Raw genomic sequence first — 24,424 nt, 5'->3', positions numbered from 1 at the left:
TGATCAACTGTCTGAATTACTGTTCTCGTGCCTTTCCCACCAAAATAAGCCCCTCCCCCCTTAAGTCGCTTCTTCTTGGGTATTTGGTCACGGGGACAAGATAATCAGCGGGGGCAGAAAGCTGACGTCAGAAGTGGGGCTGCTGCTGTCCTGAACCCGACCCAAGGTTCTCAGCCGTTGGAGCTGGTTTGTGGAAGGAATGTGGAAGAGCCTGGGTCTGTGGGCTGGAGCTGCAGGCAGGGCTTAGTGCACTGTTGTGGTGGGAAAGACCAGAATGCTGACAAGTGAAAATGGCGTTTCTGAGGTTGTAACGGGGAACAAAGGCTCTGTTGGAAATCGGGCTAGAAGACATTTCTGTCACAGTCTAGCAACCAACCAGCCATATCCTAACCACTTCTTTCTTTTTTTCTAAGAATTATTTTTTATTGTTATGTGTATGTATGTGTGTAGTTATGTGAGCTTTTGTGCCCCACATGCACGCAGGAGCCTGCAGAGCAGAAGAGGACATCAGATCCTCTGGAACTGGAGTCATAGATGGTTGTGAGCCTCCATGTGGGTACTGGGAATTGAACATGGGTCCTCTGGAAGAAAAGCCAGTGCTCTTAACCCGTAAGCTATCTCTCCACCCTATGTCCTGACCATTTGAACCAAGCTGAATGTAAGGGTAATGCAAAGGTCTAAATTTCTTGGCAAAAGGAATTCAAGACAGTAACATTCAGGCTGCTCACTATGTTTATTGAGACTTATAATGAGAATTGAGAGCAAGAAGATAATAAAAACTGTGCAGTTTGCCAAAGAAAGAATGATAAATTCATTTAAAGCTGAGGGCAGAGCAGAGAAAACATGTACCAAGAAGGTGCCTATAATTGTTAAAGATATTGGCTCCATTAAGCAGAACCCTTACTTTATTGGGACAAAAGGAAAAATGCCTTGAAGGAAGATACCCTCTAGGAGCTGCCAAGTGTAAAGATGCAAACTCACCTGAAAAGGGGTCTACTAACTCAACTACATCCCCAGTCCTGGTTGGGGAGTTTTGAGATAGCTCTCATCACGTAGCCCAGGCTGGCTCAATCATCTGGTCTCCGGTCCTGAGTACTGTGATTACAGCCTGAACTGTGTGTGTGTGTGTGTGTGTGTGTGTGTGTGTGTACACACGCGCGTGCAAGTCAGAGGCCAACCTTAGATGCAGGTGTTCAGGTACCACCCACATCTACTGACTGATTGATTGAGGCTGGATCCCTGACCAGCACAGAACTTGCTGCAGAACTTGCCATGTAAGCAATGCTGTCCGGTCATCGAGAGCCAGAGCTCTCCCTGCCTGCCTCCCCAGGACTGAGAGTACAAGCACGTCATTAGGCCTTGATTGTTTTTTCATTTGAGTTATGAGTCTCAAACCCCTCTAACTGAGCCTGAACTACTCTTGTCTGTGTCCCCCCCCACCTCCCACAGTATCACTTGTGTTTAGTAACACAACGTTTAGTCAAAACAAATGTATTTTCAAGAGGACTGGACCATCCAGGCTCCTTTTGCAGACTTATAAACAAGGCCACCACAGGTCTGTGGCCACTGTCTCAGCTGTCATGGCTCTCCCCCTCCTTCCTAGTTGTTCCCCAGTTTTACCAGATTGCTAATACAGCTGTGCTCCACCCTGACCCACAGAGGCTCTGAATCATGGAAGGGGCAGTATGTCTTCTGTATTTTATTACTGCTTTATTTTATTTAGGACATGGTCTCACTACATAGTCCTGGCTATCCTGGAAATCTCTATGTGAACCAGGCTAAGCTCAAACTCAGAGCTCTTCTTGCCTCTGCTTCCCAAGTGCTGAGATGAGAAGCATGCACCCATCAGATCCAGATATTTTGTATTATTTTTCACTGTGGTAGGTCTGGTCCCCACTACAAATTTCTATACTAACCTGCCCCAGGTCTACATAATACAATAAATGTCAGAATAGCCATATCATCATCATCACCATCATCACCTTCTTCTAGTTCTTCTTCCTCATCCTCCTTTTCCTGCGCTAATTAGTTTTAGGTCGGCATACAATGTACTGGGTTTCACCGTGACACCTTCATTCATCTGTACCACTATCCTCTGTCCTCTTTCCTCCTTTCTCTTTTTAGTATTAGAACTAACCCTCTGGGGCCTCTCTCATGCTCTCTCTACCCATGAGCAATATCCTCAGTCCTTTTCTTTCTATTTAAAGACATGGTCTTATTAAGTTTAGTTCAGCCTAGCCTTGAACTAGCTTTGCACTACAAGCTAGCTTTGGACTGAATCTTCCTGCCTCAGCTCTCCTTCCAAGTAGCCGTTATTCTAAGCCTGTGCTACCAAGTCTGACTACATCACATTCCTTAAACACCCACAAAGAGTGAATGATTCATCAATAAGAAGAGGAGCAAGATTCTGGGTGAGGGTAGACCCCCTAAGAACCTAGTGAGGCTGAGATGAGAAGGGACCTCTTCTCCCGGTCTTTTGTTTTGTTTACATTTCTCCAGGCAGGGTTTCTCAGTGTATGTAGCCCTGGATGCCCTGAAATTGTCTCTGTAGTCCAGGCTGGCCTTGAACTCAAGATCTGCCTGCCTCCGCTGGGATTAAAGGTATGTACCACCACTGCCAGGCTGCTCTTCCCATTCTTAACTGGAATCCGTTGGTGACAATAGAAAGCTAGTTTGTGCAGCCACAGACACAGGGCAGGACAGGACGAGCCATCTCCAGGAAGCACTAATGGCAGACCACATAGCCAGCAGATGGAGCAGTTTACAAGTATGAAGACCTTGAATTGTTCCTAGAGAAAAAGACAAGACAGAAGACCGAGGGCCAAGGCCTAACACTCACACCCCAACTCAACAGACCTGTCCTAACACAGGCTGAAGGTAACTCAGCTTATTTTCTCCCAGGGTCACTGAAACCCAGACATGTAGGTGTACAAAGCAATGCCAAGAACATCTCAACAAAAGCATGTGCAAAGCTAGAATCATGGCTCTCTCTACCCCCGCACAAACCTTTGCCATATCTGGTCTCCCGATTTCCATGTAGGATCCACTCGAAATTATTCTTACAGATATAATCCACATGAGCACGGCATGTTGCATGAAACAGGAGCATCTCATTTTTATTCTTCATCATTAGCGTCTTCCTAATACAGAGAAATGTGAGATTCAGTACCAAGAACCCTGGGCCAGCAAGATGGCCGCCACCGAGCACGAGAGGTTCAGTTCAGTCACCTGGACCCACACGGTCAGAGGGAGGCAAATGACCCCAGTAAGTTGTCTGACGACAGGCACGCCCCACACCCTCGCACCAAACAAATAAATGTGAAATGAAATAAATATGCCCCTCTCCGTCTGCTTCAATAACAGGGCCCCAAACAAGGTCTGATGACGTCACCTTTCAAAAGTCTCCAAGAGGTTTTGATTCCATATCCTCTTTATCTTTGCAATGTTGAAATTTTTCATGGATGCTTTAAAAAGTTCGCTTATTTTGACATACTCCACATCCTGGCTATTAAGTTCTAACAACTGAAAAAAAAATTAGATGTTTAAATATTAACTAGGAAATACTGAAAACATGAAACACACGTGGCCGCCCCATGCCATGACCGTGTTCTCAGGTGAAACAGGCTGGCTTGGAGTGTCCATATCTGACTTCTTGCCCATTCTGGAAATGAGCCAACAGGTGCATGCACCTCCTCACTCAGGCCGAGGGTTATATTATTATATGGGGTGTGACTTAGTCCAGAGACCCAGGAAGCTCACTGCCCCAACTCCCAAACCAAGCAGTGACAGAGCAATCCGAGGTACCTCTGCAGCACAGACTGGAGCCAGTTGTGAAGGCTACACAGACCAGAAATGGTCTTGTCCCAGCCAGGCTGGTGCCAAGGTGAGGAGCTAGGCAACTGTTGTTCTCTGAGTGTCTGTTTTCTTAGCAGTGTCGTTATGATCTCCCAGGGTTCCTGGAAGCATCTGCCTGAATGGTACTGCACCCCTGAACACAGTGAGAGCCCTGGAAACCAGCCGTTCTCTGGGAAAGGGTCACAATCATACCTAGACACCTGCCTCTGAATCTGGAGCTAATGCAGAAGCAATCCATTCATTGCGATAACAAACCCATACATTTCCTGCAAAGCATTTCCCCACCTTTAAAACAAGGAAAACCGCCGGGCGGTGGTGGTGCACACCTTTAATCCCAGCACTCAGGAGGCAGAGCCAGGCGGATCTCTGTGAGTTCGAGGCCAGCCTGGGCTACCAAGTGAGTTCCAGGAAAGGCGCAAAGCTACACAAGAGAAACCCTGTCTCGAAAAACCAAAAAAAAAAAAAAAAAAAAAAAGGAAAACCAAGTACCTCATATCCGCTGGAAGGAATGATGCTAATCTTCGGCTCGGGCATCACTGGCTGAAGGCTGCAATAAAGACAGAGGAAAATTCACTTCGTTCCCTTTCTTTCTACCCTCAGTAGGTAGCCAGAAGGCTAGGGCTTCCTGGGAAACGCATTGTTGACTTCTATATTTCCTCTAAACTACCCCTAAAAATTCCTGGTTCCAGCAACCACAGCTTTTAATAAGGGCATGATTAAGTAATGTAAATGCTCTTTCCTATCGCTCTACACTGTGAAAGCACCGGGCACATGAGATTGCTTGGTCGGTACAGCCACTTGCATGCAGTCCTGATGACCTGAGTCTGATTGCTGGATCTTTCCAGGTTGGAGGAGAGAACTGACTCTTCAGAGTTTGTCCCCTGACCTCGTGAATGTGAGTGTGTGTGTGTGTGTGTGTGTGTGTGTGTGTGTGTGTGTGTGTGTGTACATGCTCATGTTCAAGAAAGAGTGTGCCTTGTAACTTCCTTGCCAAATGATAGGTAAGAATAGAAAGACACAGCGGACCTTTCCGGCGGTGACGACCTCCCTACGAGAACATGCCTCTCGCAAAGGATCTCCTTCATCCCTCTCCAGAAGAGGAAAAGAGGAAACACAAGAAAAAGCACCCGGTGCAGAACCCCAATTCCTACTTTATGGATGTGAAATGCCCAGGATGCTATAAGATCACCATGGTCTTTAGCCATGCACAAACGGTAGTCTTGTGTGTTGGCTGCTCCACTGTCCTCTGTCAGCCCACAGGCAGAAAAGCAAGGCTGACAGAAGGATGCTCCTTCAGGAGGAAGCAGCACTGAAAAGCACCTGATTCAAGATGAGTGGGAACCATCCCAATAAACACATTTCAGATAAAAAAAAAAAAGACACAGCGGAAAGGATCTTCCTTTCTGTAGACACTGTATTTCAGGGTGAGAGATCAGCTGGAAGAACAGAACAACTGCAGACATCCCTTAACATCAGGAAACAGGACAGTAAGATGTTATGTATCTCAGTAAGAACATCCCCTGGGCTACATTCTTGACCAAAAACCCAGCCTGGACCCAACTAGTTCTCAAAATCGCCAGGCATGGTGGTGCACACCTTTAATATCAGCACTCAGGAGGTAGAGGCAGGCGGATCTCTGTGAATTCCAGGCCAGCCTGGTCTACAGAGTGAGTTTCAGGACAGCCAGGACTACAGAGAAACCCTATCTCAAAAAACCAAAAAAGAAAGAAACAAACAAACCCAAATTCTTGTAACCAGTCTACAAAAGCTACCCATAAAATGACCACATTAGAATAAAATGGGGTATATTTTGATAGATCAAATTACCCATTTCTTTTTTTCAAATCATGTTTTTTTAAGAATTTTCATTTTGCTGGGCGGTGGTGGCACACGCCTTTAATCCCAGCACTTGGGAGGCAGAGCCAGGCGGATCTCTGTGAGTTCGAGGTCAGCCTGGGCTACCAAGTGAGCTCCAGGAAAGGCGCAAAGCTACGCAGAGAAACCCTGTCTCGAAAAACCAAAAAAAAAAAAAAAAAAAAAAGAATTTTCATTTTATGTGCATTGGTGTTTTGCCTGCATGCATATCTAAGTGAGGGTGTCCGATCTTGGAGTTACAGACAGTTGTTTGATGCAAGGTGGGTGCAGAGAATTGAACTCAGGTCCTCTGGAAGAGCAGTCAGTGCTCTTAACCTCTGAGCCATAACTCCAGCCCCCTTTTAATAATATTCTAAAACCGTAGGGAAATCAGATGTGGAGTGCTTTAATCCTAGCATTCAGGAAGCAGAACTAGGCATAACTCTGTGAGTTCGGAGCCAGCCTGATCTACATATTGAATTCAAGGCCAGCTAAGACTACATAGGCGACCCTATCTCAAAAACAAAAAAAGGAAAGAAAATAAAGGGGGGTGGACTGGGGGGATGGTTCACTGGGAAAAGTGAGGACCTGAGTTTGATCCCCAGCCCCCACATAAGAAGCTATGAGTGACAGCACCCCCTTGTAACACCAGCACGGGCAGGAAGGTGGAGACAAGTGGGTTTCAGAGACTTGCTGGACAGTCTAGATGATGTGCAAGCTCCAGGTTCAGTGAGCAACAGTGTCTCAAGACGAAGTGCTTGAGGAAAACATACCAATGTCACTGTCCGGCCTCTACATGGTCCAGAATGGGTGAGAACACACAGATGCACGCATGCATGTGTACATACACAAACTTTTTTAAAATAGAGGAGGGTATACTTAAATAGTTTAGAAGCAGTTTAAGGGATAAACCAGCTAGAAGCAATATACAGACCTTGTTTGGATATAATAGGGGATAAATCAACTATAAAAGGTTGTTTCAAAGAGAATGGGAAAACTGAACATGAAATGGTTATGATTACATGACATTTAATGAACGACTGTCAATTTTGTTAGATGTACACAAGTGCTATCACAGAGTCTAACACCAAGAGGAATAAAAGTAATAACCCAAGCTGTCATTACTGAGCACCCGCCTTGTCAGCCCTGTTCCCAAGGTCTGAGGGTGTACCTCAGCGGCGAGCACAGTGCTGCTGTTAGATGTGGTTCATCTGCCCAGACCCCAGAGGCCAATGAGCAGAGGGCAGGGTGTGAACTCAGGTGACCAGAGTCGGACCTCAGACCTGGCCACAGTGGAGGACCTGAACCAGGCTGCTCCATCCTTCAGCACTGGCACCCACATCTGTCCTGGACACAACTCCCTGCCCATCCCATGCCCAAACTCTTTTAGATGTTATTTCCCATGTTGCCTCACGGTAACCCACTTCGGACTCTTACAACCGCAAGACTCTAGAACAGCTTGATTTTACACCTGCCTTGAAACCTAATTCATAAAATCATACATCCCCCAGGGGGAAAGAAATCCAACTGCAAAGTTTATGAACAATGAGATTTTACTGAGTTTCACAGCAGACAGGCAAGTTACAATGAATTCCCCATAGCAAAACCCCAAATGCCCCCTTGGTACAATGATTACAAGTCAATGAAAACTAAAACCAATGCCGTTATCTTTCTCCAAAGTCCTTAACCAGGCTGCTGGCTCAAGCCTTTTTATCAGCCTTCTGCCCTCTATAAACCACACGGCACAACCAAAGACAGACCGAGAGAAAACCCGCAGCAAAACAAAAGTCCAGTATTCAGCACTTTATAGGCACAACACACCCCTTGATCCAGCCAGCACCAGCTGCAGCAGCTGAGGCCCAGAGCACGGATGAAACCTACCTAGAGTCCCTGGGAGGCAAGGGCAAATGCTGGTTTCCTGGCATAGTGTCCCTCCCACCTTACACCCAAAACTGAAGGCCTTAAAAAAAAAAAGCTTAATGGAGGCCTGCTCCCCTCGCCCCCTGGTCTGAGTCTTTCATTCACATTGCTTAACAATGAAACAGAAGCAGGAACTTCCCAAGAACACAGATTCCAGACGCGTGGCCATGGCGGCGTGGCGAGATCAGGGCCCAAGCATCTCAGATGCCTGCCAGCTAAACAGCTTCAGAACACTTACTCTGAACCTCTTCTCCTCTGCTCCACATCCTTCAACGAAACAAATACTGGCCTTCTGACAACATGCCTTTGAGTCTTGGACGCTATGTTTGTCTGGATCATCCCTTTAGACAGAAGAAAAGAAAAGAAAATCAAGACTTGATCCTAGAAAGTGACTCATTTTTTCCCCAGAGGTCATTTGTACAGCTAATATTCATGACCTAATTTTATTTGTTTGTTGTTTGTTTTTGTTTGTTTGTTGTTTTTCAAGACAGGGTTTCTCTGTGTAGTTTTGGTGCCTGTCCTGGATCTCACTCTGTAGACCAGGCTGGCCTCGAACTCACAGAGATCCACCTGCCTCTGCCTCCAGAATGGTGGGATTAAAGGAATGTGCCACCATTGTAGATTCATGACTTAATTTTAAATGCACAAATACAGAGTGGTTTTAGATAAAAAAAAAACAAACACAAACAAAAATGCATCAACTGTGAAATGTTGTTTTCAATTGTAGAACTAGCTCAAAATTCATAGTGACCTTTTTCAAAAAGCAAATTACCAAGCATTGCTAAAATTGTAAAATAATGCCTCACTTGCAAATTAAACAGCTTTGCAGAAAGCCAAACATACCCAAAAACCCCAACCGAAGAAATTAAAACCTATATCTACATAAAGACCAGCATATAAATAGTCACAGACATTATTATAATCAAACATTGGAAAACAAGCCTGATGTCCACCAACTGATGAATGGATAAACTATGGTATGTGCTTATAATGGAATGTTATTCAGCAAATAAAAGTGAAGAACCACTACATTTCTATATTTGCAGCAACATAAATGATTCTAAGAGCCATTATTTTAAGTGAAAGAGCCCAGCAATGTTCAAAATGTGTACTTTAAGATTCTATTAATGCCGGGCGTGGTGGCACACACCATTAATCCCAGCACTCAGGAGGCAAAGGCAGGCGGATCTCTGTGAGTTCGAAGCCAGCCTGGTCTATAGAGTGACTTCCAGGACAGGCACCAAAGCTACACGGAGAAACCCTGTCTCAAAAAACAAAACACAAAAAACAAACAAACAAACAAAAAGAATCTATTAATACGAAGCTTTAGAAACAGTAAAGCTGACCTATAGGAACTTAGAGCAGACCAGCCATAGCCTGCCATGGAGTAAAAAGATGGGGCAGAGGTTGTAAAAGAGGCAAGGTAAACTCTCTGGACAGACGGAACTGTTCTGTGTCTTGGTTAGAGAAGTTGTTTTACATGAAGTTACCTGTCCATGTTCAACCAACTGCACAAGTGAAATGGATTCATTTTACTGAGACAACTAAGACTCGGTAAGGGTGATAGAACAAAACAAACATGACATTAAGAGGGTAAAATGGGTCTTGTAGCAATGATGCTCAAAATCTTCCCATGGCTCTGATGCTAAAAAGCAGGGGGTGGGGGTCTGGAGAGATGGCTCAGCGATCAAGAGCGCTCATCGGCTCCTCATCTGATGGACCCACATTTGATTCCCCTCACCTACATGGTAGCTCATAAATGTCTACCTCCAGTTCTAAGGGTTCTGATACCTTCTCTGGCCTCCATGGGCAGGGCACCAGGCGCACATACGGCCTGTTTTTATTACATGAAGGACAATATCTATACATATATAAACTTAAAACAATTGTGTTAAACCAAGGACTCGAGGTGGCTCAGGGGCTAACAATGCTTGCTGCTCTTGCAGCATCCACATTAAAAATCAATTCATGTTTTCAATGACACATACAAACCAGAAAATGAGATAAATCTGAAACACAAAATAGTTTTGTTTGTTTTGCTTTTTTAGGGTTTAATTTTGTGTTGAGATAGGGTCTCGCTATGTAACCCTAATAGCCATGGAACTCACAGAGATTCTCCTGCCTCTGACTTCCAAGTGCAGGGGACTAAAGACATGCCCTGGGTTGTGTCCCATCCCCCCTTTCACTTTTTCTTTTTCTTTTCTTTTTTTCAGACAGGGTTTTGAGTAGCCTTGACTGGAACTCACTCTGTAGACCAGGCTGGCCCTGACCTCAGAGATCTGCCTGCCTCTGCCTCCCAAGTGCTGGGACTGAAGGCATGTGTCACCACCTCCTGGCCTCAATTAGTTTTTTTTTTTTGTTTTTTTCTTTTTATAGGAGGTTTATTGAGGGGAGGGGAGGGAAGAGAAGGGGACAGAAACTGGTCCCTGGGGACAAGAGAGAGGGAGAGAGAGGGAGGGAGGGAGGGAGGGAAGGAGGGAGAACGAACCCCAATTAGTTTTTAATACCTAGTTTTCACAGTCATAATTTTTAACAATAGCCGTGATAGTTTTTGACAACTTGACACAAACCTAGACACATCTGGAGAGAGAACTGCCTCCATCAAATTATCCTGTGGGCATGTCTGGGGGGCATTTTCTTTTTTGTTTTATTTTTCAAAACTGGGTTTCTCTGTGTAGCCCTGGCTGTCACGGAACTTGCTCTGTAGACCAAGTTTGGCATCAAACTCACAGCTGTCTCTGCATTCCCAGGGGGCATTTTGAAAATTGCTATGTGGGAGGACCCAGCCCACTGTGGGCAGTGCTGTGCCTAGGCAGATGGAACCGTTCTGTGTAAAAAGGTCTGACCAAGCCAGGGGAAGCAAATAATGAGCAGCATTCCTCCATGGTTTTTGCTTCAAGCTCCTGCCCTGGCCTCGCTAGGCTGCCTTTGGTCATGTGTTTATCATAAACCAGAAAGGAAAACTAGGACACCTACCCTAATAGCCCACTGATATTTAATGGTCTTCATTTATTTAGTCACCATTTTTTCTAGTGGACATAGAAGAAATGAAGCAGTGGGTATATGTCAATATGTGTTGGTATGAATGCCAGGTTCATTTCCAAAACGGGTGGTATAACGTAGTCCCTAAAGTTACATTGTTTGTGACACATTAAATGGCCTAGGACTCCAATCTCAATAGACCACCGAGGACAGTCAAAGACTTGAGAAAGTATCACTTCTTCAAACCTGGCCCTGAAAGGGTCGAGTGTCTGTCTACATGCAGGCATGTCCCTGAGCAGCACACCAAAGAGATAGTGCTTCCAAAGGGAAGTTGGTTCCAGCCCTCACCTCTTTCTCAATCAACACAGCAGGCAGACTGCTGGAAGCTACCAAGAAGCCCTTCCTACAAAGGTTCAAATAAGCATGGTGACAGGCAGGTGATAAATGAAATCACTGATCCACAGGCAGGGCATGAAGCCAAGAGCAAGTTTCTAAATGTCTAAGGGTACCTAGAGGACCAGGTCATCGGCAACTAATTACCAAGTGCACCCCTAAAATCAGAAACATACTCTGACAGAGCTGAAGAAGCCCTAGGGACTTCTTGTCCAAACCTCTGATCTCCTAGGAGATCATGGATCTGACGGCCACCAGCTGCCACTCTCAGAGACAGTTCCCATGCTAAAAAAGAACCTCGACCCTGGGTGTGACAATGCGGATGGACTGTCTACTCTCGTGTGCTCAGTGCCAGATTCCACGGAATTACATTCCACACCACCAAAGGGGAGAACTCACCTTGGAAGCTCAATTCGTAGTTTTGTGACCCGGCCTGAAACGGCATAACTCCCCTGGGACAGGACTGGAAGAAAGACTCCAGGTACGGAGAGCTGACGTTGGAACTGGGCTGGCCTTTCCTCTAGTCACGGAAAAAGTTAAGAAAACACAGGTAAAGACTTGACGGTAGGTTTTCGGGAAATCTCTACTGTTCTATCTCACACAGTTTGGCTTTAGCGATGGCATCAGGGAGGCATGATCTCTCTTGAGCCAGGCTTAAGAACTTCCCATTGGACACCAAGTCACAGTGCTGGAGAGAACTTTGTTCTGTAGAAACCGGCGACTCTTTCAGGGAATGCCTGAAGACCGTGACTGAGATATTCTTTTTACACTATCTACACAATACAAACTCATCTGCGCCCGCCGTGACAGAATTTGATGGTCTTGTGTGAATGAGAACCTCACGGGCAGTTTGGAATTGTAGTGAAGGAGAGTCAAGAAGCCTTTCTAATACTCCTCTAAGTTCTAAGCTCCGAGAGGGAGGGATACTGCTGCTCACATACGAGTGACCTGGCTCTCTCCTCTGCCTTCAACCAGGGTAAACAGCATGAGCAGGCCTCCAGTCAGGCAGCCACACTGAAGATGCCTTGTGCCCACTACCCACTGAGGCAGGATGAAAGGGGCTGGGACACTCAAGAAACGTAGACCTCATCTCTGGTGTCAAGGCAGCTGTGAAGGGCGTAAACCTCAGAATGAGTGGGGAAAGGCATGTGTCAAAACTAAGCCCCCATTCCACTGCAGCCGTCCTGCAGCAGGAGCAGAGAGCGTTCCCTGTCCCAGGAGCCTGGCCCCGCTGTTGACGAGAACTCTGCTCCAAGGATGCTCCACATGCCGTGGGCGACAGCAGATCGACAAGGGCGCCGAGACGTCAGGTCTGGGCGTCTGGCTTACTTCAAAACGGCACCTCCGTCCTGCTCCTCTCTGCTCATTTAGGTTCCTTGAAAGATTCACTGGTAAAATGCTAAGACCTCTGGAAACCACTGCGCTGCTGAACTGACATGGAAGGACCCCTTCCCACAGCCCACTCGTCCCCCCACCTTCCCCACAGGACTTAACGTTTAGCAGAGACAGTGGTGTCTCTGCTGAGAAGTGCCTGTGCTTCCCACAGAGGGGCCGGGATTTTCTGATGAATGGCTCCACTGCCCCTCACTGCTAACTTCGCAAAACCTCACACTGCCACTTCTCGGTCCTTACTTCCCTCTTGGCTTCATCTTTCTTCCGAAGTCACTTTGATTTGAAGAGCTTTGTCCCTCTCCGTCTTCTTCCTCCAGCCCCTACCCCCCTTTTTAATCCACGAATCAAAGGAAGAGACATTCACACAAAAGGACAGATGCTCAGCGTATCCAGACTTCTGTTCTGCCTTACGATGTCGCCACTGTGGGTCAGCCTAGAATCTTCTAGTCCAACCCTTCAAGTTCATGTCAGTTCAAACTCTGACTGAACACGAGTGACAGATGTGGTTTGTGTGGTGGAGCAGGTTAAGACATTGGTGCGGAGACATCTCCATCCCTCTCCTAACTTCCCATTAGTGCCCTCTTTGCTGGCCCTGTATCTGGAACAGATGCACAGAAAGCTGACTCACAGCTCCAGCCCATCCTTAAGAATGAAGAAGAGAGGCCAGGCGGTGGTGGCGCACGCCTTTAATCCCAGCACTCCGGAGGCAGAGGCAGGCAGATCTCTGTGAGTTCGAGGCCAGCCAGGTCTCCAAAGAGTTCCAGGAAAGGCTCAAAGCTACACAGAGAAACCTTGTCTCGAAAAACAAAACAAAACAAAAAAAGAATGAGGAAGAGGGACATGACTGAATTGTGTCTCCCAAGTGTCCTCAAAAATAACATGTTTGTTTCTAATTCCTCCTAGAGTATATAGGAACTGGAACTGGAACACTCCACCCCTGTAACCCCCACCCCCTACCACCAAAAAAACCCAAAAATACCCAAAAGTTCATCTCCCAAGCCCACTCTCCAAGGGCAGGTATGTAGCCTTCAAACATTCTGTTAACAGTGTTTTGGGCCAGGCAGTGGTGAAGCACGCCTTTAATCCCAACACTTGAAAGGCAGAGGCAGGCGGATCTCAGTGAGTTCAAGGCCAGCCTGGTCCACATATGGAGTTCCAGGACAGCCAGGATTGTTATACAGAGAAACCTTGTCTCAAAAAACAAAAAACAAAACAAAACAAAAATAGTGTTTAGGCTTTTTTCCCCTTGTGGCAACTCCAATGTAACTGTCCTCCAAAATCTCGTAAGGAATGGCACTATAAGGAGGTGTTGCCTTGCTGGAGTGGGTGTGGCCTTGTTGGAGGAGTGCGTCACTGTGGGGGTGGGCTTTGAGGTCTCCTATGCTCAAGCTAAATGACCAGTATGGGCACAGACTCCTCCTGCAGCCTGCCAATCCAGATGTAGAACTCTCAGCTCCCTCTCCAGCACCATGTCTGCCTGTGTGCCGCCATGCTTCCCACTATGATGATAATGGACTGAACCTCTGAACTGTAAGCCAGCCCCAATTAAATGTTTGCCTTTGTAAGAGTTGCTGTGGTCATGGTGTCTCTTCACAGCAAGAGAAACCCTAAGACACCCCTAAAGGGAAAGTGGTACTCACCTCTTCCCCATACTGTACATATTGGTTAAATTCATTCTTCCAATACCAAAGCCACGTGGTGCTGAAGACAGATTTAGCCGATGGAGCCACAGATGAAGGCGTGGAGAGGCGGCGGATGAGATAAGAATCACAAGTCATTTTCTGGAAATTGATCTGATGCTTTCCTACCAAAATGCTGAAAGAAAAAGTAGAAAATTAACTACACACTTCAATGACCTGTTTCCTACACTCTGGTCAGCCCTACCATGGACACAGAATATAAATTTGGGGCTGAGATGGCTCTTTAACGTTTCTCTCTCTGTTTCTGTCTCTTTCAGTCTAAACGGTACTGGGGATTGAGCCTAAACCTCCTCTGTACAGCTCCTGGTCTTCCACATCACAGAAAAACTCAAACACAAACAGGCAATTTGTCCACACTACGCATGTAATGGTTTCCAAAAATGTATTCCTGCTTGGCATGGTGGTGTACGCTTTTTTTTTTTTTTTTTTTTTTTTGTTGGTTTTTCGAGACAGGGTTTCTCTTGTGTAGCTTTGCGCCTTTCCTGGAACTCACTTGGTAGCCCAGGCTGGCCTCGAACTCACAGAGATCCGCCTGCCTCTGCCTCCCGAGTGCTGGGATTAAAGGCATGCGCCACCACCGCCCGGCTATTTTTTTTTTTTTTTTTTTTTTTTTTTTTTTTTTTTTTTTGGTGGTGTACTCTAATCCCACCACTCTGGAAGGAGAGGCAGACTCTATGAGTCTCTATGAGACTCTATGAGTCTGAGGCCAGCCTGGTCTACCTAGTGAGGGCCTGGCTCAAAAAAATTAATTAATTTTTTAAAAAGTTATTCATCCACCACCAAAGACCCAGTGGACTACAGGACTTGGGTTCAATTTTTCGCATTCACATGGCAACTCATAACCATCTGTAACTCCAGTTCCAGGAAATCCACAAATGCAGGTAAAAACACTCATACACATAAGATAAAATGAAAAAAAAAATCTTTACATAAAGGGAAAATGTAAAATGATTTTCCCAAAAAAAGAATAGAATTGCCCATAAAACAATTGGCTAAGTCAGCTGGTGGTGGTGGTGGTGGTGGCGGCACACGCCTTTAGTTCCAGCACTGGGGAGGCAGAGGCAGGCGGATCTCTGTGAGTTCGAGGTCAGCATGGTCTACAGAGTGAGTTCCAGAACAGCCAGGGCTACACAGAGGAGAAACCCTGGCTCAAAAAAAAAGCAACAACAACAACAACAAACCCTCGCCCCCCCACCCCCACAATGCTATCTGGCTTTTTTGCTTTCCTATTTTTCTGTGTATAACACAGCTTTCCGGAGGCTACATAATACTTAACTTCAAAACCGATTTAATTTTTTTTTGTTTGTTTGTTTTTGTTTTTTTTCGAGACAGGGTTTCTCTGCGTAGTTTTGCACCTTTCCTGGAGCTCACTTGGTAGCCCAGGCTGGCCTCGAACTCACAGCGATCCGCCTGGCTCTGCCTCCTGAGTGCTGGGATTAAAGGCGTGCGCCACCACCGCCCGGCCAGATTTAATTTTTATTTGTGTGTACGTATAATGTTTTGTGGGTATGATGTGAATGTTTGTGTATATGATGTATATGTATATGACGAGAGTATATGTATCATGTGAGTGTGTGTATATGACATGTGTATAATGTATATGTACATATGTGCATGTGTTTATATAGTATGTGTGTGTATATGATGTATGTGTGTGTGTATAGTGTGTGCACTCAGGCACATACATGGAAGTCAAAGGACTACACTTAGAAGTAGTTCTCTCCTTCCCCAGTGGATTCTGGGGGTTGAACTTAGCTCGTCCACTTACATGGAAAGCATTTTTATCCATCTTCCAGCCCTACATATTATTATTTTTAATGTGATATATTGATAGCTGTAATTCACATACATAGATCCTCAATATGCTGCTGAGATGGAAGTTGGAGAATTGCTGTTCTATGAAAGAGCTCTTAGGTCTTTGATCAGGAAAGACCAGGAGAACTGGTAACAGTGGGTGACAGTGTTGGTCACTGCAGGCCTAGAATATCACTAAACATTGCGCACCATATATACACATACACATACACATATACATCACATACACACATATATATACATATGTATACTCTTAGACATCAACAGTCCCAAGATTGAGAAACTGGGTTTACGTAGAGGGAAAAATGTCTTACCTGGGGGAGGGGAGAAAAAAAATGTTTCATCTACATATGAGAACAGCTAATGCCGCCCTCTAGTGGCATAATGCGGCAACATGGGACACCTACCAAAAGTTTCTAAATTCCACATTCACTTCCCTCTTGCACTCAAACCTAAATGTGGTCATGTAACTATCACCCCATCCTACCCTCGAGCACGCGCACGCCCCTACCAACCCTAGCAAATGCAGTAATTTAAGCAACCCTCTTGGAAGCCTCTAGAACAGAGATGGACACAAAAAACGTAGGTACACAACAAATTTCTGTAGTAGAACACATGGAATTATTCAAAGCACATGCCAGGGGGTACATGTGTATATATGTGCATGGAGACTAGAGGTCAAACTTAGATCCACTATGGTTTTTTGAACTGACCTGGAACTCACCAAGGCTAAGCTGGAAATCACCTGCCTCAACTTTCCTAGGGTTGGGATTACAAATACACACCCCTGTGTGTCCTAGGGATTGAATTCAAGCACTTTACTGACTAAAGCTATCTCCCAAGCTTCAAATCTTATTTTTAAATTAAGAAATTAAGCCAACGTTATTTGTCCCGAATCACTCAGTGTTTCTTTTTAAAGTGTGTGTGTGTGTGTGTGTGTGTGTGTGTGTGTGTGTGTGTACGTGTACGGACATGTACATGTATCTACATGCATGTAGCGGCCAGAAGGACAACCATGGCTATCATTGCTGACACCCTCCACTTCGTTTTTTTAGGACAGGCTCTCACTGGCCTGAAGTTCACTGAGTAGGCTACACTGGCTAACCAGAATAGCCTAGGGGTCCCCCTGCCTCTTACTTCCCAGTGCTGGGATCACACTATAAACCCTGCTTCCCGCCCCTCCACCAAGAGCTGACCACCAAATCCGCGGGGCAGGAGTTCTACATGGAGCTAGCTCCTCCTATCTGTCCGGCTTTTTATTTATTTTGTTGTTGTTGTTGTTTTGTTTTGAGACAGGGTTTCTCTGTGTAGCCCTGGCTGTCCTGGAACTCACTCTGTAGACCAGGCTGGCCTCAAACGCCATCCACCTCTGCCTCAGAATTGCTGAGATTAAAGGCATATGCCACCATGCACACTTGTGTCTGTCTGGCTTTTTAAAAGCATGGGTTTGAGGGATATAACTCGGGTTCTCATACTTATAAAGCCAAGTTCTAATTTAGTGTATTTTTTTCAAATAATTTTTTTGGTGTTATACCTGTGTGTGGGCACACATGCTACATACAGCACACGCGTGGAGGGCAGGGGAGACATTCTCTCCTCCTGCCTTACTGAGGCAGGGCCTTTCCCTTTTTTCCTATTATGTGGTGTACTCTGGGCTAGCTGGCCACCGGCTTCTGGGTATGGGAATGCTGGGATTCCAGATGTGTGCCACCTCATCTGGCTTTTTCATAGCTCCAGGGATCAAACTTAGGTTGTCAGGCTTTTGGGACAATTGCTCTCATCCAGTGAGACGTCTTCCTGGGCTCACCTATGGTTTTTGATAGTGATGAGCTATTAAAGAGTATGAACCAGGGGCTGGAGAGATGGCTCAGCAGTTAAGAGCACTGGTTCAATTCCCAGCACCCACATGGCACCTCACAACTGTCTGTAACTACAGTTCCAGGGCATCCGACATCCTCACACAGGCAAAACACCAGTGTACATAAAATTAAATAAATTTTTTTTTAAAAAGGTATGAACTAGCTGGGTGGTGGTGGTGGTGCACGCCTTTAATCCAGCACTTGGGAGGTACAGGCAGGTTCTGTGGAGTTCAAGGCCAGTCTGGTCTACAGAGTGAGTCCCAGGATGGCCAGGGCTACACAGAGAAACCCTGTCTCAAAAGAAAAAGAAAAAGTACTGGCCTCTGCACTGTGTTTTTCTGAAGGCTACACCTACAGACCAAACAATCACATCACTGTTCATGTCACTCGAGTTACTAAATATTCCCAGAATCCCTAGCATTAGGCAGCTTGGTGTCTCCCAGGCTGAGCTGGAAGCGTCCCTCTGTTGGAGTTGGAGATCCCATGAGCCCGAGGACAGCCACCAACTTACACTTCGGACTGGGGATCGCAATAGGCCTTCTCGATGTTCTCCATGTCCTGGAAGTCCCTCCACACGTTAGCTAGGTACATCTGCCACCGGTAGGGTAGGTGGAAGTGGTGCTTGCCACAGTTGCCTACAACGACAGAGAAGGAGTGGGTGTGGGTTTCTCACCGATTCAAGTTCACGGCTGACTTCCTGCCTGCCAGGCCAGCCTGTCCTGCCTGCCAGGCCTTTTCCCGGCAGCCCTTCCCTCGTGCTGGTCTCTACTTGGGTTGTATGTCATCTACTCTGGTTCCAATGCAAACTCATTAGAAAATACAAGTCTGGGCTGGAGAGGTGATCAGTTAAGAGCACTATCTGCTCTTCCAGAGGGCCTGGGTTCAATTCCCAGCACCACATGGCTGCTCACAGTTGTCTAATTCCAGGGCACCAGACGCCCTCTTCTGGTCAGGATCAGGAGCTTTCCGTAACTCCAGCTCCAGGGGACCAGACGCCCTCTTCTGGTCAGGATCAGGAGCTTTCCGTAACTCCAGCTCCAGGGGACCAGACGCCCTCTTCTGGCCAGGACAAGGAACTCTAGAGCAGGCGGCTCGTCATCTTTCTTTGAAGCCTTTATCTTAGAGACCCATCTCTTCCAGAAAGGATCCAAGTAACACGTCTACTCCATTACAATCTGACTAGTATTTTAAATTTCTTAAGGCAGCATCTGATACCCAATTTGGGCTAGATGCCAGGTATTTGCTTATTTTAAGCAGTCTTCCTGTTTGTGGAGACGCTGGTGCCCACTTGAATTACAGACAATGAAGGAAAGTTGCATCATTGTTAAGCTTAGGTTCTCAGCACAAGCATCAAAAGATGCTAGAATGGACACTTGCTGAGTGAGGAACTGTTATAATCCCAATCCATGGGAACACAGAAAATGCTTTTTAAATGATCAATGTTACATTTAAATCACTTAAATTGTCTTATTTTTTAAATCCCATGTAGGTGTGTGTATTTATCATCTATTCTCCTCCCTTCCCTCCAGGCCCTCTGTACCTCACCTCTTGGACCACCTTGAATTCATGGCCTCTTTTTATTATTGTTGTCATAGATATGTGTGTGTGTGTGTGTGTGTGTGTGTGTGTGTGTGTGTGAGAGAGAGAGAGAGAGAGAGAGAGAGAGAGAGAGAGAGAGAGAGAGAGAGAGAATAAATATATAAATATAATCTGCTGGGATTTTTAAAAAGATTTTTATTTATGCCGGGCGATGGTGGTGCACACTTTTAATCCTAGCACTCGGGAGGCAGAGCCAGGTGGATCTCTGTGAGTTCGAGGCCAGCCTGGGCTATCAAGTGAGTTCCAGGAAAGGCGCAAAGCTACACGGAGGGAAAAAAAAGATTTTTATTTTTGTGTGTATGTGTGCATGCCTGCATGAGTTTATATATACCAAGTGCATACAGGTGCCCTTGGACGCTAGGAGAGGGCAATGGATTCCCTAGAGCTGGAGTTACAGGGGGCTGTAAATTGCCTTGTGGGTGCTGGAAACTTAATCCACATCGTCTATATGAGAGCAGTAAGTGTGCTTAACCTCTGAGGCATCTTTCCAGCACCTTAAATCATTGTAAAAATGTTTAAAAGATACACAGCTACTTAAAAATAAAAAGGCACCACAGGCTGGCAGTAGTGGCACACACCTTTAATCCCAGCACTTGGGAAGCAGAGGCAGGCGGATCTCTATGAGTTCAAGGCCAGTCTGGTCTACAGAGCGAGTTCCAGGACGGCCAGGGCTGTTACACAGAGAAACCCCTTCTCAAAAAACCACCACCACCACCACCACCACCACCACCAACAACAACAACAACAACAACAACCAAAAAAAAAAAACAAAAAAAAAACACCACAGAGGAACTCACACAATGGGACCGCTTGAGATTTATATGATTAAAAACTTCATTAACAAAGAAGGAGGAGGAAGAGGAGGAGAGAGGCTGTTCTGGAGGAGGAAGAGTTGTTTTCTTCAGTGGTGTAGACCCTGGTAAGCTGCCTGTGCCCCTGTAAACAACCCAGCTGGTACTTGTGTAAGCAGTCCTGACTAAACTCAGTGGGCCATTACAGAAAAGAAACATGAAATACAGGGATAACCAACATTCATCATGTGTATCACGTTGTCAAAGATTTGAAAAAAAAAAAAAAAAAGAAGAGAAAAGAGGGAGTAAAGACTGAGGGAGTCGAAAAATAGCCAAGGCACAGTGGAAAATGTTTTCTCCAAAATTCAGACAGAATTATCCTAGGATCCAGTTCCTTATCTGATTACTCAAAGGCAGCGTCGTGGTCTTGGGCAAGTACTGGTGTGTGCCATGCTCACAGAGTATTCACAGTGGCTAAAGGATCTTTCAGAAAACGCAACTTACTCTGTTGACAGCCCTTATACAGATGGTCCTGACAGATCTCCTTAGGGTCACGATCATCCATCCTAGGGGACACAGGACTTGTGAAGGAGCACAGGGGATCTGCAAAACAAAAGACGATGCATGTATGCCCAAGATGAGGATACCTGGCTCACGGTGAGGAAAACAGCAGAACAGGGGTCCACTGATGGGGGAGTGTCTTTCTGTATGCTGTGAATATGTGTTGATCTGATTGGTTGATAAATACAGCCATTTGGCCTATGGCAAGGCAGCCTAGAGGCTGGAAGGAAATTCAAAGAGAAAGAAAGGAAAAAGGCGGAGGAGACTCCAGCGAGCCGCCCAAGGAGCAACATGTAATGGGACGCAGGTAAAGCCATGGAACATGTGGCAATACATAGATTAATAGTAATGGGCTAATTTAAGATATAAGAGCTAGTTAGCAAAAGGCGTGAGCCATGGCCATGCAGTTATAATTAATATAAGCCTCTGTGCGTTTACTTGGGGGACGCGAGTGGGAGAGATTTGTCCCAACAGCCGGCAGGCTGGGACACAGGAAATCTTCCGACTACAGTCCACACTCACGTGCATCCGGGGATTCATGGGCTGCCCCTAAGAGCCTACACAGTCCCTCTGTAAAATGAAACATAGACACCAGGACCCCAGGGACTCCTGACTATGAAAGGATCGCAATTCTGAGGCAGGGAACTCAATGCCATGGTGCTGTATTTGTCTTTCCCTGTGCCTTCAAGCCTTGGGGGTCCCCTCTGTGACTTACACTCAGGAGAGTTTGAGGTCATCCTTGAGAGCTCACTGGCTGGGCTCACAGAGGCATGTGCGGGGTTCTTGCCAAGGGTCCCAAAGGCTGCAACTCTGGGGCTTGAAGAAGGCGGAGGTGACCGAGGCAGGCTGCTGGCCTGTTCGGGGGCTGTGATCTTCTCAGGCATCGCCAGGGCCTGGCTTCCCAGACTCTGAACTCCAGAATACGCTGCCTCTTTTCTTTCAGTGACTGCTGCTTTTACGGCAAAGCCGGCGGCGGCGGAGGCAGCGGCGGAGGCTGCGGCACTTCCGGACACATGTGAGGTTTCATTCATTTGACTAGAGCTGCTTGGTGCATTATGGGTGGATTTACTAGCCCAGACTGTGTCTCCTCCATAGTTACCACTCAGGAACGCCGAGTCTTGGCCACCGTCGGCGATTCTGCCAATGGTCTGGGGATCCTGGGGGTTAGCTGCACTCTTCCAATGGTTGCTGGGCAATGCCATTTCTCCTAGACCGTTGGCTGTGGCCCTGTTACTTAGAATTCCTGAGGCTGTTCCTTCCAGATTCGCTCCACTGGCATAACCATCAAAAAAAGGAACGCGCTGGATGTCTTGAGTCTCGCTCTTGCCCTCGACATCCACGCGGTGTCCGGAAAGCTTGCCCAGTGTCATGGTCATGGCCTCACGGGTTTGTGTCACGTCGAGATGAAAGCCGCTGGCAGCTTGACTTGGGGATGAATCAGAGCGATTCCTGGAAAGCAAGCCATCTGGATCCCCATTCTCTGAGAACTTCAGGCTTGTTCCCATTTGACTGGTTCCTCGGAGACCCGCAGCCTTGGACGTAACCGAGGAAAGCGGTGCATAGTCGTGAGTTCCCAGGTACTTGAACTTCTGGGTAACATCTGCAGACACATCCTCCAGGGAATCCTTACAGCTGGTGACATCTGGGCTGGGGGGACCAGATTCCGGAGGTGAGGCAGTTGGGAGAAGTTCTAGACTGTTCTGAAAGAACCGGTCTCTGCTTTTGCTTCGACCTCTGGGCCCGCCTCTGCGATGTGGATGGGGAGCTGGGAAGAGAAAGCCAAAGAGAAAAGTCAAGCTCAGGGACTACCTCTCTGCTCCTCTGCCTGTGCAGCCTTGTGAACTGTGTTTCCAAACTGGTGGCTACAAACCTCAAGACCGAGCTGGAATCCTGGCAGAGTCCAGGACAACAGCAGTCTGCAGCTAAGTAAGATAAGAGGAGGACCCCACGCTCTTCCTGTTTCTCCTGGAGCTCAGCGAGTCCCCAAGAGCCTGGTGAGGCTGTCTCCAGATTCTAGTCCTGAGTTAAATGTCACTACTACAGTGAATGAAAGCTGGACTGGAGAAATTAGAGAAAAATGTCTACAATGCATAGAGATTTCACTCATTATAATATGGGTACCTGAGTAAGTTCTTTAAAAAAAAAAAAAAAAAAAGATTTATTTATTATGTATACAGTGTTCTGCCTGCATGTATGTCTGCAGGCCAGAAGAGGGCACCGGATCTCATTATGGATGGTTGTGAGCCACCAAGGTGGTTGCTGGGAATTGAACTCAAGACCTCTGGAAGATCAGCCAGTGCTCTTAACAACTGAGCCAGCTCTCCAGCCCCTTGTTTTGTTTTTTTCAAGACACGATTTCTCTGTGTAAAAGAGCCCCAAATGTCCTGGAACTCACTCTGTAGACCAGGTTGGCCTCGAACTCACAGAGAATCCTCTTGCCTCTCTCTACCTCCCAAGTGCTGGGATTAAAGGTGTGCGCCACCATTCCCAGCTCTGGATAAGCATTCTTAACGCTGAAACCACACGGAAAAGGGACCACAGACTCAAGCTATGACTTCATGTACGCCACAAACTTTCCAGACTTCTTCCTCCAGTTCCCCTAAAGTCCAAACCTATTATCCAAAGTCAAAATTGAAGGCAGACATGGTGGCTCACGCCTATAATCCCAGTGCTTGGGGGGCTGAGTCAGGAGTATAGCAAGTTCTAGGCCAGCCTACCCCACATTTATACATACGGAGGGGGGAAAAGAAAAAAGAAAAGATAAAGTCAAACTGATGAAGCAGCATCTTCTCTCTAAAAAAGGGACAGTTCACACCTTCTGGAAACAGAGAAGATGGAAGGAATGAGCCAGTGTGTGAAGTCTGGTTGTGTGATGGACATACATGACGTCTGTTGTGTGAACGGTGGGAGAGTGTATGTGTTTAGGAAGACTGTGTATGTCCTGTCCTGGGAGAGGAAAGGGGACAACGGTAAGGCAGTTAAAGCAAACCTCCCACCATGATGGCTAACTCCATGGGGGAACTGGGACTGACAATGAATACAGATCTCTCCCACAGGCAGTGAACCCACACGGAACACACCAAACCCCACCGCTGCACAGCCCTGCTCAGAGCACTGTGGTGTGGAAGACAAGCACTGTGGAGTCAGAGCGAGCGCGCTGTGCACAGCTCAGAAACGGCTTTGGGTTTAATCTTCACGGTGCTGTCTGGGGTCTAAGCATGACTCAAAGCTGCTTGCAATAAAAGTTGCTTAACATTTCCTTCCTTCCTTCCTTCCTTCCTTCCTTCCTTCCTTCCTTCCTTCCTTCCTTCCTTCCTTCCTTCCTTCCTCCTTCCCTCCCTCCCTTTCCTTCTTTTTGGTTTTCCAAGACAGGATTTCTCTGTGTAACAGAGCCCCAAATGTCCTGGAACTCACTCTGTAGATCAGGCTGGCCTCCAACTCACAGAGATCCACCTGCCTCTGTCTCCCAGTGCTGGGATTAAAGGCATACACCAAGCGCGGCTGCTTAACCATTTCTAAGCATCTGTTTCCTTACGCTTAAGTGAGATTAATAAATAATAAACCTGCCATCGTTCATCGTTTTGCTGTGAGGAATAATGAAGTATTCTCGGTGAAAGTCTCCTGTAAAAACTATACCATTTCCAAAATACAAGGAGACGTACTTTTTCTTTGTATTACTGTAGCATCTTAGAGTCAGGTATTC

The 24,424-nt window shown here is 46.5% G+C and overlaps 1 protein-coding gene and 1 pseudogene across 1 annotated transcript in view; one reads left to right on the top strand and one right to left on the bottom strand.

The window, feature by feature from the left end:
• The window catches only part of Zc3hav1 (zinc finger CCCH-type containing, antiviral 1), a 50,303-nt gene that overhangs the window by 3,713 nt on the left and 22,166 nt on the right, over positions 1-24,424 (bottom strand). The window contains exons 4-12 of the mRNA XM_042273065.2: positions 21,437-22,486; positions 20,665-20,763; positions 18,282-18,405; positions 14,037-14,211; positions 11,404-11,524; positions 7,868-7,970; positions 4,345-4,402; positions 3,392-3,522; positions 3,007-3,140 (exon numbers count right to left, since the gene is read on the bottom strand). Coding sequence (XP_042128999.2) covers positions 3,007-3,140; positions 3,392-3,522; positions 4,345-4,402; positions 7,868-7,970; positions 11,404-11,524; positions 14,037-14,211; positions 18,282-18,405; positions 20,665-20,763; positions 21,437-22,486 — 1,995 coding nt within the window. The remainder of the gene's footprint in view (positions 1-3,006; positions 3,141-3,391; positions 3,523-4,344; positions 4,403-7,867; positions 7,971-11,403; positions 11,525-14,036; positions 14,212-18,281; positions 18,406-20,664; positions 20,764-21,436; positions 22,487-24,424) is intronic.
• On the top strand, positions 4,887-5,207 carry LOC102905824 (small ribosomal subunit protein eS27 pseudogene; annotated as a pseudogene).

Source organism: Peromyscus maniculatus, chromosome 3 (assembly GCF_049852395.1).
Source record: "Peromyscus maniculatus bairdii isolate BWxNUB_F1_BW_parent chromosome 3, HU_Pman_BW_mat_3.1, whole genome shotgun sequence".
NCBI classification, from domain to species: domain Eukaryota; kingdom Metazoa; phylum Chordata; class Mammalia; order Rodentia; family Cricetidae; genus Peromyscus; species Peromyscus maniculatus.
Note: the sequence above shows the minus strand (reverse complement) of the source record. Positions and strands in the feature narration are given on the sequence as shown.